Source organism: Alexandromys fortis, unplaced genomic scaffold, assembly GCF_014885135.2.
Source record: "Alexandromys fortis isolate MF-2015 unplaced genomic scaffold, M_Fortis_MF-2015_v1.1 scaffold_161, whole genome shotgun sequence".
Classification (NCBI taxonomy): domain Eukaryota; kingdom Metazoa; phylum Chordata; class Mammalia; order Rodentia; family Cricetidae; genus Alexandromys; species Alexandromys fortis.
The window spans coordinates 1,352,678-1,367,173 of NW_026068073.1; the positions used below are offsets into that span (position 1 = coordinate 1,352,678).

The 14,496-nt window shown below is 55.2% G+C and overlaps 2 protein-coding genes across 4 annotated transcripts in view; one reads left to right on the plus strand and one right to left on the minus strand.

The window, feature by feature from the left end:
• Positions 1–7,434, plus strand: part of Ap2a1 (adaptor related protein complex 2 subunit alpha 1) — a 29,560-nt gene extending 22,126 nt beyond the window's left edge. Inside the window, exons 7-24 of one of the 3 annotated variants that reach the window (XM_050121339.1) lie at positions 211–319; positions 1,015–1,165; positions 1,502–1,670; positions 1,768–1,905; positions 2,172–2,354; positions 3,100–3,197; positions 3,352–3,583; positions 3,660–3,827; positions 3,910–4,070; positions 4,247–4,312; positions 4,577–4,633; positions 4,718–4,800; positions 4,928–5,017; positions 6,188–6,311; positions 6,402–6,518; positions 6,611–6,680; positions 6,806–6,940; positions 7,091–7,434. In XM_050121339.1, the coding sequence (XP_049977296.1) occupies positions 211–319; positions 1,015–1,165; positions 1,502–1,670; positions 1,768–1,905; positions 2,172–2,354; positions 3,100–3,197; positions 3,352–3,583; positions 3,660–3,827; positions 3,910–4,070; positions 4,247–4,312; positions 4,577–4,633; positions 4,718–4,800; positions 4,928–5,017; positions 6,188–6,311; positions 6,402–6,518; positions 6,611–6,680; positions 6,806–6,940; positions 7,091–7,168 (2,229 nt within the window). In that variant the 3' untranslated portion in view covers positions 7,169–7,434. Of the gene's footprint in view, positions 1–210; positions 320–1,014; positions 1,166–1,501; positions 1,671–1,767; positions 1,906–2,171; positions 2,355–3,099; positions 3,198–3,351; positions 3,584–3,659; positions 3,828–3,909; positions 4,071–4,246; positions 4,313–4,576; positions 4,634–4,717; positions 4,801–4,927; positions 5,167–6,187; positions 6,312–6,401; positions 6,519–6,610; positions 6,681–6,805; positions 6,941–7,090 lie in introns of those variants that run through there. The other 2 variants (XM_050121340.1, XM_050121338.1) reach the window with 2 other exon arrangements.
• Positions 7,435–7,520: 86 nt separating this feature from the next.
• On the minus strand, positions 7,521–11,400 carry Fuz (fuzzy planar cell polarity protein). Its single transcript, XM_050121341.1, has 11 exons — positions 11,122–11,400; positions 10,802–10,923; positions 10,625–10,709; positions 10,382–10,450; positions 10,124–10,228; positions 9,217–9,414; positions 9,031–9,126; positions 8,789–8,895; positions 8,657–8,721; positions 8,509–8,583; positions 7,521–7,775 (listed from the first exon to the last, which is right to left on the minus strand). The coding sequence occupies exons 1-11, from the start codon at positions 11,230–11,232 to the stop codon at positions 7,561–7,563; spliced, it is 1,248 nt and encodes a 415-aa protein (XP_049977298.1). The 5' UTR covers positions 11,233–11,400; the 3' UTR covers positions 7,521–7,560.
• Positions 11,401–14,496: the final 3,096 nt, after the last annotated feature.

Consider the following 14,496-nt stretch of genomic DNA (forward strand, 5'->3'; position numbering starts at 1 on the left):
CATGCTGGGGGTCTTGCATGAGACCAGCCTGGGCTGTTTAATGGAACTCTAAAAACAAAGAAAGGTTCACCAACCTCAGGCTTAGTTCTGACCCCACCCTCAGGCCACACTCCATCCAAGACTTGGTTTCCCCTTTCTGTAAAACCTGGCTCTCATGGTGCCCTGTGTGAGCATGTCCCTCCTTGTCCCACCCACTATCCCCTTCTGCAGATCGTCTCCTCCGCCTCCACCGACCTCCAGGACTACACCTATTACTTCGTTCCTGCGCCCTGGCTCTCTGTGAAGCTGCTGCGGCTACTGCAGTGCTACCCACCGCCAGGTGAGGCCTGTGGGCTGCCAGCGAGGCTGGTGCCCTGTCCTGCACATTACCTGGGTGGCACAACTGGGCCCATTTCCTTCTCATAGCCCTCTCTCATGCTAGGTACCATGCCTGCTTTACAGAGGAGAGGATCACGGCCAAAGCAGGGAGGTCTGGCCCAGGGTGCCCCACTAGGATCCCTGGCAACTGTTTCATGCAGCTGTAGTCTGGCTAGTGTCCCTCTACCACAGCAGTGGGGCACTTTGGGATGCTGATCAGTTTTGTTTCTGTTAAACTCACGTAATCTGTAATCTTTGAGCTGGGCCTTTAATCCCAGCACTCTGATTTCAAGGCCAGCCTGGTCTACAAAGTGAGTTCCTGAACAGTCAGAACTACACAGAGAAACACTGTCCCAAAAAAACAAAAGAAAAGCCAAACAAACAAAAACCTCAAACCCTCATAACCCCTGGTGCGTGTGAAATTTAGGAGCATCAGTGCAGCTGAGGAGGAAACAGGCTCATTCCCAGCAGGGTCAGTGTGGGTGGGTGGAGCCTAGACCTGGAAATAGATCGAAGGCAAAGGCCCAGCCTGGGACTGCACAGTTTAAAGGTAGCTGGACCCCTCCCACAGAGGTGAGGGCTGGAGCAGGCTGCAGACTTGGGGACCACTGGGCAGAGAGCAGCTCAGCGCTCAGCCACTTACCCCCCCTTCCCCAGAGGACGCGGCTGTGAAAGGGCGGCTAGTGGAGTGTCTCGAGACTGTGCTCAACAAAGCCCAGGAGCCCCCCAAGTCCAAGAAGGTGCAGCACTCCAACGCCAAGAACGCCATCCTCTTTGAGACCATCAGCCTCATCATCCACTACGACAGGTGCTGTGGGCGGGGAGGAGAGAGGACAGGATATGTCTGAGGAAGGAAAGCAGGGCCTGGGATCCCTTGCTCGGAAGGGGACAGAGGTGTGAAAGGCTCCTGAGGTGTGTGCAGAGTTGCTGCTTATCTTGTGGGTTCACTCCTGCAGTTGAAACCCAGGGCAGTTTCTGCTGACTGTATTCCCCACTGGAGTGCATATGAGCCCAGATGTCTAGGAGGGTCAGAACAGGATGTTGGAGTGAGCAGAAGGGAGGTCCTGGATCCTCAGGGAGCTCTGAGATGGAGCAGTTCATATTCATATCCCATCTCCATCTGTACTTCACTTGTGCTTGGCAGTGAGCCCAACCTCCTGGTCCGCGCCTGTAACCAGCTGGGCCAGTTCCTGCAGCACCGGGAGACGAACCTGCGATACCTGGCCCTGGAGAGCATGTGCACGCTGGCCAGCTCTGAGTTCTCCCATGAGGCTGTCAAGACCCACATTGATACCGTCATTAATGCCCTCAAGGTGCGGCCCCCTGCCCCACTCAGAGTGGCCAGGTGCTTGGTGGCCCTACAATGGGCCCAGTGCAGTTTAGACCCCAGCTTGGTCCTGCTCTTCTCAGACGGAGCGGGATGTCAGCGTGAGGCAGAGGGCGGCCGACCTCCTATATGCCATGTGTGACCGGAGCAATGCCAAGCAAATTGTGTCAGAGATGCTGCGGTACCTGGAGACTGCTGACTATGCCATTCGAGAAGAGATTGTGAGTCTGGGGGCCAGGGTTGGGCACCTGGATGTGAGGGAGCAGCCAGGACCTGGACCACAGAATCTAAGGGAGGAGGGCTGGGGTCTGACCCCTTAGAAGGAAGGAGGACCTCTGGGGCTCAGAGAAGACTAAAGTTAGGAATCCCGAGTCTGAGGGATAAGACTGGGGAGGGGTTTTGGTCAACAGTGGTCAGAGCTCCAGGAATGGCAGTAGTCACCCTCCTGTGGGCATCGGCGTCCAGTCACACCTTCCCTCTGCCACAGGTGCTGAAGGTGGCCATCCTGGCCGAGAAGTATGCAGTGGACTACAGCTGGTATGTGGACACCATCCTCAACCTCATCCGCATCGCAGGCGACTATGTGAGCGAGGAGGTGTGGTACCGAGTACTGCAGATCGTCACCAACCGTGACGATGTCCAGGGTTATGCTGCCAAGACAGTGTTTGAGGTTAGCATTCTTCACTTTGACCATGATGGAACTCAACTGCCAGTCAAAAGCACCTAGGCATTAATATTCCCCACCAGAAGGGACCTGCAACCCTGGACCTTCCTGGTGTGAAGAGGATACATCATAGGAGAGCAGGCCCTCACTGTGCAGTGCTCCACAGGGTCAGAGGGTTCAGTCATGACAGGAAGGCATGTGTGGCCGCAGACGTGTGGCTAGGGCTGGGTGGGCGCCTGCTGTGCAGTCAGGAGAGTCTGACTTAAGCTGATGCGGCTGTGTGTGGCTGTAACTCCAGCACTATGGGACAGAGACAGGCAGGTTCTTGGGGTTTGCCAGCCAGCTAGTCTAGCCCAAATAGGAACTGTAGGTTCAGTGAGAGGATCGTGTCTCAGGGTGGAGAGTGACTGAGGACGATGCCTGACACGGGCGTGAACTCCTGTGTACACATGAGCACACACAGAACCTGGGGTGTGAGGCTGATCATGGCTGTGCAGGAAGTAATCAAGGATAACATACTTCCTGTTACCCTCTCTTCTCCAGGTAGTTCCACCTCCCACAGTTTCTAGGACCTCCCCAAACAGCATCAGCAACTGGGGTTCACGCACTAAACCATAGTGTGTGAGGGAGGTCTGAGTCACACTGTGACACTGAGTTCAGGCTTGTCCCTTAACTGCCCGCAGGCCTCCCCATTTACGACCCCTTGGACTCTACCCTTGTCCTCATGCTCCTCTCCCTTGTTCCTTCACAGGCCCTCCAGGCCCCAGCGTGCCATGAGAACATGGTGAAGGTTGGTGGCTACATCCTTGGGGAGTTTGGGAACTTGATTGCTGGGGACCCACGCTCCAGGTGAGGGAGCCTCATTCTGGGGGACCTCTTAGGAATGATGAGGTTCCTAGGAACCCTCTCAGCGCGTTTCAGTTGTCCACCTGGGTGAGGTCACAGTCTTGCCCCAGGGAGATAGGTGACGGGGCATATCTCTGCTGACTTCACCTCTCCACAGCCCGCCTGTGCAGTTCTCACTGCTGCACTCCAAGTTCCACCTGTGCAGCGTGGCCACGCGTGCCCTGCTGCTGTCCACCTATATCAAGTTCATCAACCTTTTCCCCGAGACCAAGGCCACCATCCAGGGCGTGCTGCGTGCCGGCTCCCAGCTGCGCAATGCTGACGTGGAGCTCCAGCAGCGGGCGGTGGAGTACCTCACCCTCAGCTCCGTCGCCAGCACCGATGTTCTGGTCAGAGCCCATGCCCCACGCCCTGGGACCACACTCTTGGGCCGTAAGTGCCCCTAACCTCCCATCCTGCCCACAGGCTACTGTGCTGGAAGAAATGCCCCCATTTCCCGAGCGTGAGTCATCCATCCTGGCCAAGCTGAAACGCAAGAAGGGCCCTGGGGCAGCCAGTGCCCTGGATGACAGCCGTAGGGACACCAGCAACAACGACATCAATGGGGGTGTGGAACCCACCCCCAGTACCGTGGTGAGCCCAGCTATGGTCCACATGGCTAGGTTGGGTCCCGTCCCTTGTCCTGTCACCTAACCCTCTCTTGCCTTAATTGCAGTCAACGCCCTCCCCCTCCGCGGACCTCTTGGGGCTGCGGGCAGCCCCTCCCCCTGCTGCACCTTCAGTTCCTGTAGGTGGGAACCTGCTGGTGGACGTCTTCTCTGATGGCCCCACTGCACAGCCCAGCCTGGGGCCTACCCCTGAGGAGGCCTTCCTCAGGTACCTCCTGTCCTTGTCCTTCCGTCTCCCTGCTGTCCTTTCCCATAGCTGAGTCTCAGCCCACTCTTCCTTCTGAACCCTCTTGCCTCTCTTTCCCTGGCCCTCTTGCTGCCTCTCTGGGATTGGCTGCCTGCCACACCTGTCTTCTCTGTCTGCTCTGGGATTGGATGGCCCAGCGAGCTGGAGCCCCCTGCCCCTGAGAGCCCCATGGCTTTGTTGGCTGACCCAGCTCCAGCTGCTGAGTAAGGGGTGGCCTCTGGCTATGGGGTTGATGGAGGTCCCCAGGGCGGGCTTCAGGGGTTTCTGATGACTGGCAGAGGTTAGAAAACAGTGGAAGTTGGGGTCCTTGGGAGATCCCTCTGCCAGGGTCCCACTCCCATTCTTGAGGGTCTCTGGGGAAGCTCCGCCTGTGGGTTCTGGGGAATCTGCCTTCCAAGAGAGTATTGCCTAACCCGATTACCTCAAGCCCCCAAGCCCCTGTGCGTGCCACTTCTTCGTCTCCCCAGCCCAGGTCCTGAGGACATAGGCCCTCCCATCCCAGAAGCCGATGAACTGCTCAACAAGTGAGTTCTGGAGAAGTGGGAAGGGGAGTGGGGACAGCTGGGCGGTCAGGAGCCCTGCCATCCTGACTCCCACCACCCTGCCAGGTTCGTGTGTAAGAATAGTGGGGTCTTGTTTGAGAACCAGCTGCTGCAGATTGGAGTCAAGTCCGAGTTCCGGCAGAACCTGGGTGTGTCCTGGTGGCCCGGAGGGGAGGGTACTGGAGGGATGGGTTTTTGGCAGCACCCCCTGGCTGGGCTGGTGGCAGGGTATGGAAACAGGGGAGCTTGGATGGAGCCTTCACCCACCCGCTGCAGGCCGGATGTACCTGTTCTATGGTAACAAGACTTCGGTGCAGTTCCAGAGCTTCTCGCCCACTGTGGTGCACCCCGGAGACCTGCAGACTCATATCCTCTGCTCTTGGCCCAGAGAGTGCCCACCCCACCCCTGTAGTCCTCTGGGAAGCAACACTCGGCTCCATGCCTGTTCAGCCCGTCACTCGGAGTTAGGCATATGTCACTTCTAAGACTGTTTGCATAGTAGGTAGGCCTCTCTGCCCAGGGACAAATGACAGTAACCCCCTGTAGAGAACATATGACTTCCAACACCCCAGCTACCCTGTAACCCCCTGTAGAGAACATACGACTTCCAACACCCCAGCTACCCTGTAACCTACTGTAGAGAACATATAACTTCCAACACCCCAGCTACCCTGTAACCCACTGTAGAGAACATGACTTCCAACACCCCAGCTACCCTGCCAGCACCTTGCCTTTGCTGATGTCTGTGTGTAGCATGTGCCATGGGGCTAGAGGCTCCTGCAGTCAGGTTAACCAAGAATGTCGCACTCTGCCGGCCCCGCAGCACCTCAGCTGCGTGACCTGCCTCCTAACCTTCCTCCAGGAAAAGTAGCTCTCCTTCTTTCTGCTAGGAGGACCGTTGGTTGTTTTGAAGCTGTTTGTGTAGCCTAGGGTGGCCTCAGCTTACTCTACAGATTGGACTGGCCCTGCCTGTGCCTGCCAAGTGCTGGGATTATAGGTGTGCACCAGCAAACCTGGCTTCCTGCGCCATTTTGAAAGAGCTTTGGGATGTTCTGGAAGGTGTATGGCAGATCCAGCCCCTTATTTTTCTATATTGTCATCAGTCCACATGTGTGAGACCAGAACAGCTAGTTCATCACCCTCTGCTTTGTTGACCAGCCTTTCCAGAACCTAGGGCAGACAGTTTTATGTCTGAAGTAGGGCAGGGTGGGTAGGGTGTAGGTACCAGCCAACCTTGTACATGTTGTTGATGTGAAGTCAGGCCTGAGCACAGAGGTGACACTGATTACTTCCATCTGGGTGTGTGACCACTGCTACTCAGACACATGTTCTAACGGTGGGTGGTCTCTCAGCTCCTCGGGACATCTTACATGTACCTGGTTTGCACGTGAGGCTAAGAAAATACTATCTTGCCCACCATGATTCTTGTGGTTTGGAGATCCCTGGGTGTCGCAGATGTCACAGGAGGAAGTCTGTGCAACTGCGGTTGACCCTCTGAGCCACCCCTGTCCCTGGCCTCCTTAACTCCGTGGCCACAGCTGGTGGTGCAGACGAAGCGTGTGGCCGCGCAAGTGGACGGTGGCGCCCAGGTGCAGCAGGTGCTCAACATTGAGTGTCTGCGAGACTTCCTTACACCTCCGCTGCTGTCTGTGCGCTTCCGGTGAGTGGGAGGGAGCAAAGTGTGGGGAGTGGGGGGCAGTGAGGCGGGTCTTCAGGGATGGGGCCTGGTGAGCTGCTCTCATCCGTTCAGGTACGGTGGCACTGCCCAGTCCCTCACTCTGAAGCTACCAGTGACCATCAACAAATTCTTCCAGCCCACAGAGATGGCTGCCCAAGACTTTTTCCAGCGCTGGAAGCAGCTGAGCCTGTGAGGGGCGGGGTTGAAAGGTGGAGAGGGTCTGAGGGGCGGGTGGGGCCGGGCAGAGTCTCCTGGGCCTGACTGTGCTTTCAACCTGCCAGCCCCTTGCAGGAAGCACAGAAAATATTCAAAGCCAACCACCCTATGGATGCTGAAGTTACTAAGGCCAAGGTGAGAGAGAGGCAGGGCATTTACTGGGTGCTGGCCACTGGATAGACCAGTTTTCCCCCATGAGGGTTTGACCTGGGGTAGCCTAGAGGCTTCTCCGTTCTGCTTCAATACCCATCCCTTTTTAGCTTCTGGGGTTTGGCTCTGCTCTACTGGACAATGTGGACCCTAACCCTGAGAACTTCGTGGGTGCTGGAATCATCCAGACGAAAGCCCTGCAGGTGGGGTGTCTGCTTCGGCTGGAGCCCAATGCCCAGGCCCAAGTGAGTGATGGGAGGACCTCACTGTGCCCCCACATTCCCTGTACCCAGCCCTCCTTCCTGTGCCTCTCACTTGACTTCCGTCTTCGCCGACCTGACTTCTCTGACCCTCTTCTTGGGCTCCCTCATCTCATGGCTGCCATCTCCACACAGATGTACCGCCTGACCCTGCGCACCAGCAAAGAGCCTGTCTCCCGTCACTTGTGTGAGCTGTTGGCCCAGCAGTTCTGAGCCCTGGACTTGCTCTGGGATGTGGCCAGTGCCAGGCAGCCCTGGGATGGAGGCAGCTGTGGTGGAGGAGGGGGCAGCGAGGAGACCTCCAGTGGTGACAGGGAAGACCCCAGGGGTGGAGGCCTGCCTGAGCTTCCTCTGGCCTTTTGTATTTTTAGTTTTGTTCATCTGCTGCTGTTTACATTCTGGGGGGGTCAAGGGAAGCACCCTCCCTCCCTTGTCCCCCGGAGCACAGAGGGGAGAGGAGCCAGAGAAGTGGGTACCTCCTCCCCTCCCCCCCATTGTCGCCCTTCCTCCCTCCCTCTCCCCATCCGGGGCGTGTATTATTGTGAGCGAATAAACAGAGAGACGCTAATATTACCCCATCTATTGACTGCCCACCCCCTGCGTGATCAAAGGAACGGGGTAAGGGCTTGTAGAGTGTGGGTGGCAAGGTTTCGCAGCCCATGGGTGGGGCTCTGAGGAGACAGCATCAACAGTAGCAGCCGCAGCCCTAGCTGCAGAGCCACCAGCTGCCACCCCATGCCTGGCCCTAGCACAAGGTAGCAAGCTCTGGGCCTCTGGGCTGGGTGGGCTGCATCCTCTTCTTTCTCTGCAGGCCCTGGTTCTGGGAAAGGAAGGGGAGGGCTGGGTGAGCAGCACAGCTACAGGCTTGGAGCCACAGTTCAGAGCGCCCAGTGCCCCTCAGCTAGCACATTCCTTCCCAGACCATCCTCTTCCCACCTAGCCTGGCTGCTTTCCTCCGGTTTGCGTGTGAGCCCAGACAGTTCTAACATTAGTTGACATCAGGGACACTGCTGTCACCCTCCTGAGGATCGCAGCCCACTCTCCCCAGTGCAGGCCTCCTAGTGTGCACACTTGTGAAATCTTTATCTGGCTGGGCACCATCAGCCCCTGCTTCTGTCCCTTGGGGCTTTAGGGACCTGGGACAACTTCCCAGTGTGGAGTCTGCAGGATCCTTACTCCCTTCAGCTTGAGCAGAGTTCTGCCTGGCACCGCTGAGGGTGACAGGAATGGCTGATTGAGTGCTGCCATTTGGCCTTGCTTGCGCTGGGATCAACAGAACTGGTGATGGCCCTGCTGTAGGATGAAGCCCTGCGTCCTCGTTTCTGAGGCACTACAGCACAGGCCAGCAGCCGCAGACTCATGGCTGTCCTGCCCTGGCCCACCCGGGGCTGAAATGGCATGTGTGGGACAAATGCCCGGTCAGAACCAGGCCTTCCTGTGAAAGCTGACTGGAGAAGGGTCCAGAATTCAGTACTAAGACCAGCCGGGGCAGTTCAGGAGTATGCTGGGTTCTCTGCTTCAGGGCGAGTCCACCATGTGGGATCCATGCCTACCTGGTGGGAAGTGTGTGGTAGCCACCAGAGTGTAGAAGTTTCGAAGGAGGCGCCGGCGCTGCTCAGGGGAAGGCTCTAGAGAAAAATGAGCAGCGTGACTAGGTGGCCCCTGGCTCACGGCCCTCTCATCCGCCGCTTCCCTATGCACCTTTATCTGGTGAAGGCTCCACAGTGAAGAGGCAGCGTCTCAGTTCCAAGTGGAGCAACAGCAGGCTGGGGAAAGGCACTATCAGGCCAATGGCCCGCCCACTCCACCCTGCACCCCACCACCGAGCCTTACCCAAGGATGTCACTGTGCAGCGGGAACCCTTCGGGTAGCGCCCTAGGGCCCAGTGGCAGGCAGGCCCGGAGGGGCTCCAACAGCGGCTGCCACCAGCGTTCCAACAACTGCAGGAGGCGTGAGCAGTGTGAGGTCAGGGCTAGGGGTGGGGAGGACTCCATACCTGGTTGGTGAGGGATTGCAGCAGGTGGCATGGCGCTCAGGAAGGCTCGTGCTGGGGGCAGCAGCTCAACTGTCCTCACCTGTGGATCCAGCTGGCCGAGGGGCGGGCGTGGCCCACACAGCAGACACAGCTCCAGACCCCTCAGCAGCGTTAAGGTCAACAGCCTATGCGGGACCTGTAGCAGGGTGCAGGGTGGAGCTAAACACGGCCCGGCCCCGCCCACTGGAGGCACCGCCTCAGCCCCGCCCCCGCCCCCCTTACTCACCTTGGGGCTCCCATGCGGCAGGTACACTGGGTAGTCGCGAGCGGCCTGAGGTGGCAGGGACGCCACCAGCCAGGGGAGCAGCACGGCTTCCGGCATGCCCAGGCGCCACCAGCTCTCGGTCGCTGCCACCACTCGGCCTGATACCAGCATACTGACAAAGGCCGTGCCAGTGGCCTCCGCGAACCCTAAGAGGGTTTCCTGGTGAGGGGAGTAGACTAGGAGTCATAAAGCAAGGAGGAACCTCTCGGCCTGGGCCTGGAGTGGAAGAGCAGCCACCGGACCAGTGGACTCCAGTATATCAGGCCAGCAAGCTCCTGAGTCACACAACCTCTGTCCTCAGTAATGGAAAAGTAACTTAAGGCCTTGGGCATGTTGCTCAGCACAGCCAAGCCACACTGTTGCCCAGGCTCCCTCCAACTGTGCATCTGCTTTCCCAGCCTCCAGAGGAGCTGGGCCGACAGGCTCCTCTGTCATCATTTCAACCACAGCTACCATTTGATCCCCATTACCTGCAGAAACAAGGCCCAGTTCATGACCTGTGGAAGCTGAGAGAGGTCAGGTCACTGGCAGGAGGGAGACTGGAATCTGCCCAGGTGAACAACCTTCGAGGTTGGGACCTGGGAAGTTGGAGGCTGCTTGAAACCCTTGAGGAAATTAAAACTGACTTATGGAGGTCACCACGACTTGGCGACCACCCGAGGACATAGGCCTTGGGACACTAGGCTGAGGAGAAGGGAGCTTGTCTAGAGGGAGTAGAAGCTGCAGCAGAGAAGGGGGGTGGTCAGGATGAAGTCTGGTGAAGAAAGTTCTCTTAGGAGCTCCAGGTAAAGCTAGACCCCAGAGTGGTAAGAGGGAGCTGGGTGCTGTCCAGAACCGCGGAGACACACGTCTGTAGCCGCCCCAGTACCTGCATGAGGGAGCCCTCTGGAGGAATGGCACAGTCCACACACTGGGTCAGGTCCCCAATGAGCTCCGCGTTCCCCAGGAAGCTGTCGATGAGGCTGTAGCTGGCCTGACAGGGGAAAAGGGTAAATCTAGGACCCAGCAGGGCCAGCTCCAGGGTGGAACACCAAGTCCCCCAAGATGTCCTAGGCCTGGGGATTAGTGTTCCAGACCAACAGGCATGGTTTAGGGACCTAACTGCACTCACGTCCCACAGCCTCACCCTCAGTTCTTTCTTCAGTCTCTCTACGTTCCGGATGTTGGTCAGCTCCTCAAGTCCCACAATGAGAACCTAGAAGAGTCACGTGGGAGAGCGGGACCTTAGTACAGGAAAATGGATTCTCGTCAGAGAGAGGAGGATCAGGCCTGGGATCCCGTGTGTGAAGTAGGGGCTGCTGGTTCCTGGCACCTGGATACCCAGGTTTATACGGAGGGAAAGGGGCTGAGAGCAGCTCTCGCGCCTCACCATGGCCCCAAACACCATGTGGAGCGTTCTTTCTAGCCTCAGCTCGGAGGTGCCCTCCTCAGATGACAGAAGGATGAGGGTGATGCTGTGGGGTGAACGGAGAAGCGAGAATGAGCCCAGGACCGTGGAGTCGGCCAGCTCTGTCTGCACTGCGGACAGGATCACGGAACAAGGGACCTGTCATGGAAGCTCTTCCACACCACAGTTGTGCCTTCCGTTCTTGCAGAGTTCAGCTGCACGTCCAGATTCTGCCCGAACATGTGGACTCCATTGAGGGAGCCGATGACAGAGAAGGGAAGCTGAGGAGTGGGAAACACGGTAGTACCGCCGAATCCCTCCCGCCTGACACCCAGTGTCCCGCTCTGCAGCCTCCCCTACACGCCCCCAAAGTCCTCCTGCGGGAAATCAGGCTGAAGGCCCCCGGCATCTACTCCCTGCGAGGTGTGCAGTCCCAGCTTCCCAAACCCCTAGTTAGGTGCAGGAGTTCAATGCCCCACCTGTTGACGGGAGGGGGCGCCGCCGCCGCTGCTCCTGCAGAACAGGGGGACCCCGCTGGAGGCCGCGAGGCACAGCAGGTGAACCGTGCTTCCCGGCCCCTCCTCCCCCATCTGGAAGCCACCCCCGGGGGTCTTCGGTGTGGGTTCGGGAGCCGGCGCTACTCAAGCCGACCAACCCGCTGGCTGGAGCCGCCAGAGGGCGAAGCGAGATGGCCAAACTCCCGCCTTCCTCAACTCAAGCCCACCAACCGGGTTAGAGTGTCTTCCGCGCTAGTCGGAAGTCATCCTGACCCTAACAAAGATGGCGACAAGCAGTGCTTGCCAAGCGCTCAAATTGCTCCTGGACAGCATCACATCCTTTGTATAACGAGAAAGAAGACGATAGCTTGAAGATGGTGATGGTGCCAACCTTCATGTGTGCTGTAATAATTTACATGCTATTTTTTTTAAACAACAAGCAGGTTGAAGATGAAGACAGTGCTAAGACATTGCCTGGCAACCACCAGTCTGCGTGGCTTTTTTCATTCCATAGTGCATACCTTGCCCCAATCAAAGATGGCGGTATGTTCAGGCATTGCCTGGCAACTACCATTCAGAATAATGTGCATCCCCCTCTCCCTTTTTCAGAGTGGTTTGATCCGGGCAGTGTTGCCTAGTAACCACGAACCGAACTGGCTGTTTTTGCTATTAAAAAAAAAAAAAAAAAAAAAAGAAGCAAAGAAAAGAAAGCCTTTCTTTTCCAAAGTCATAAAAACCACATTATTTCTGTCATGAATTTATGCTCGTGATGTGTATCGCGTAAAAGAAAGTCAAAGTACTGAAAACCTCATTCCATGAAACAATAGAAGTGAGCACCAAGGATAAGGACAGATTGTTACAAATATGATTATTGTACTATCATCTTCATAGTTTTCTCCATCAAAAGGATGACTGGGGGCCCTTGGGGGGAATCACAGCACTTGGCATGAAGGGCTGCTGAGCCTGCAGTCCTGGAACTCTGCAAACCTGATCTCCAGACCCACGCCATAGCACACTCTGCATAATAGAAAATGCTACTTTTTAAAAATTAAAAATAGTAGCCAGGCGGTGGTGGTACATGCTTTTACTCCCAAGCACTTGGGAAGCAGAGGCAGGCAGATCTCTGTGAGGTCGAGGCCAGTCTGGTCTACAGAGTGAGTTCCAGGACAGCTAGAGCTAAACAGAGAAACCCTTTCTCAAAAAAAAAANAAAAAAAAAAAAAAAAAAAAAAAAAAAAAAAAATTGAGACAGGGCCTCTTGTAGTCCATGCAGACCTGGAATGTTGTGTAGCCAAAAGTTACTTGACTGAAGCTCCTCCTTCCAACATTTCCTTGGCCCTCAATCTTCCTTTGATAAATATTATATTACTTCTGGTGTGTTTCAAGTGATACAAGAAAATAATAGATTTTTTCAAACAGCATCTCCTTGTGTGACCAGGGACCCTCTGGTCCCAGCTCCCCAGTGTTATCATACACCCCTGGCTCTGAACATCTAGGTTAGCACATTTAGCAGCTTGGTTACTGTATGTTTGAGAGCAATTGCTCTCATTTATTAAATATACTGCAAAACAATATTTTTCATGATTTATTTATTTATTTTTATTTTATGTGCATTGGTATCTTGCCTGAATGTATGTCTGTGAGAGGTGTTGGGTCCCCTGGACCTGGAGTTACAAACAATTGTGCGCTGCCGTGTGGGTGCTGGGAATTGAACCCCAGTGCTCTGGAAGAGTAGCCGGTGCTCCCAACTGTTGTTTTTCCAGACGGATGTTGTTTCTGTTAAGTTGGGAGCGAGCAGTCCCACAGGGTATTTAACTGAGCTCCTAGAGGAGAAACGTGTGGTTTTCAGTCTTCAGGTCTGCATGGCACAAGAAATCCACTTAGGTCAGATCAAACCAAATCAAAATGCCCATCGTTTTATTAAAAATGATGCTCTCGGGTGGCCGAGTGCATGGCGGGGAGACAGGACGGCAGAGAGCCCATGTTTTCAGCCTGGATTTTATTTCCTGTAGTTCATAAGGAATAATTGTAGGCAGAGTTTCTCTGTGTCTCAGTAATTGCACCCAAATAACCATTCAGAGATTTACTGTTAATTATAAATGCTTGGCCAATAGCTCAGGCTGGTTACTCTTTCTTATCTACACTCTGTCACGTGGCCTGGTACCTTTTCTAAGTTCGTCTCCTTCTCTCCAAGTCTCCTTGAGATTCTCAGACTCCCCTTCTTCCTCTTTGTGTTCTCTTTGTGTCTACAGGTCCCTCCTAACCTCTACCTGTCCAACTATTGGCCAGCTGGCTTCTTTATTAACTCCGCACATGATGGAAGGAGCAGATACACACAATGATTGTTTTGTTTTGTTTTCAGAGAGGTAACAGTCCTGGCTGTCTTGGAGCTTGCCTTACAGTCCAGGTAGGCTTAGCACTCTGCTCACTTTTATTTTAAGTGAGGCTGGAGAGATGGCTCAGTTATTAAGAGTACTTTCTGCTCTTTTCAAAGAACCAGGTTCAATTTTCAACACCCATATGATGGCTCACAATCTCCTTTAGCTCCCGTTCTGACCTCTGGTGTCCATGGGTACTGCAAGCATATGGTACATGTGATATGTGTGCAGAGAGACACTCATACACATAAAACAAAAATAAATCTTAAAGCTCAAATACAAAGCCAGGTATGGTGGCATGCAAGTTTTAGGGCAGCCGGAACTACACAGGGAAACCCTGTTTTTGGGGTGGGGTGATGGGATAAGGGAAACAAACGAAAAGAGAGGGCCAGGGGAGCCAGACAAGGGCCATGACAGGCCCTGCTAGAAGACTTCCCAGGTCCTAGGCCTTAGCTTCAGTTTACTGGGACTGGCTGGAGCTGAGCAGGCCATTCTTGGGAAAGCCACAACCCAGGGGCAACCAGTCAGAGGGCGCCCTGCAGCCTTGTGCAAGCTTCAGAGAACTAAAGAGAGCTTCTCCCAGCCTGCAGCTGGCAAGGCCTAACCTCTGAGCCACCAACCAATCCTGTAGCAACTGTGAACTGTTTAAACCCACTGATCAGCCCCCAGACTAAGTTTGCCTCCCTGGAATTCCCCCAATCCTGCTTAAAAGAAGTCTTTGGGGGCTCACTGGCTGTCACCATGTGTCACCGAACAGGTTAGAATTTTAATAAAGTGCTCTTGCTGATTGCAATGTGGCTGGTGATCTTTTATGGGATTTCTTGCAGACCCTAAGAAAGACAAAACCCCAACTAAAACCAGGATCTGGGAAATGGTTTAGTGCGAGCCGAGGGTCTGAGTTCATATTCCCACCACCCGCATTTAAAAATGGGTTTATGGGGCTGGAGAGATGGCTCAGTGGTTAAGAGCATTGCCTGCTC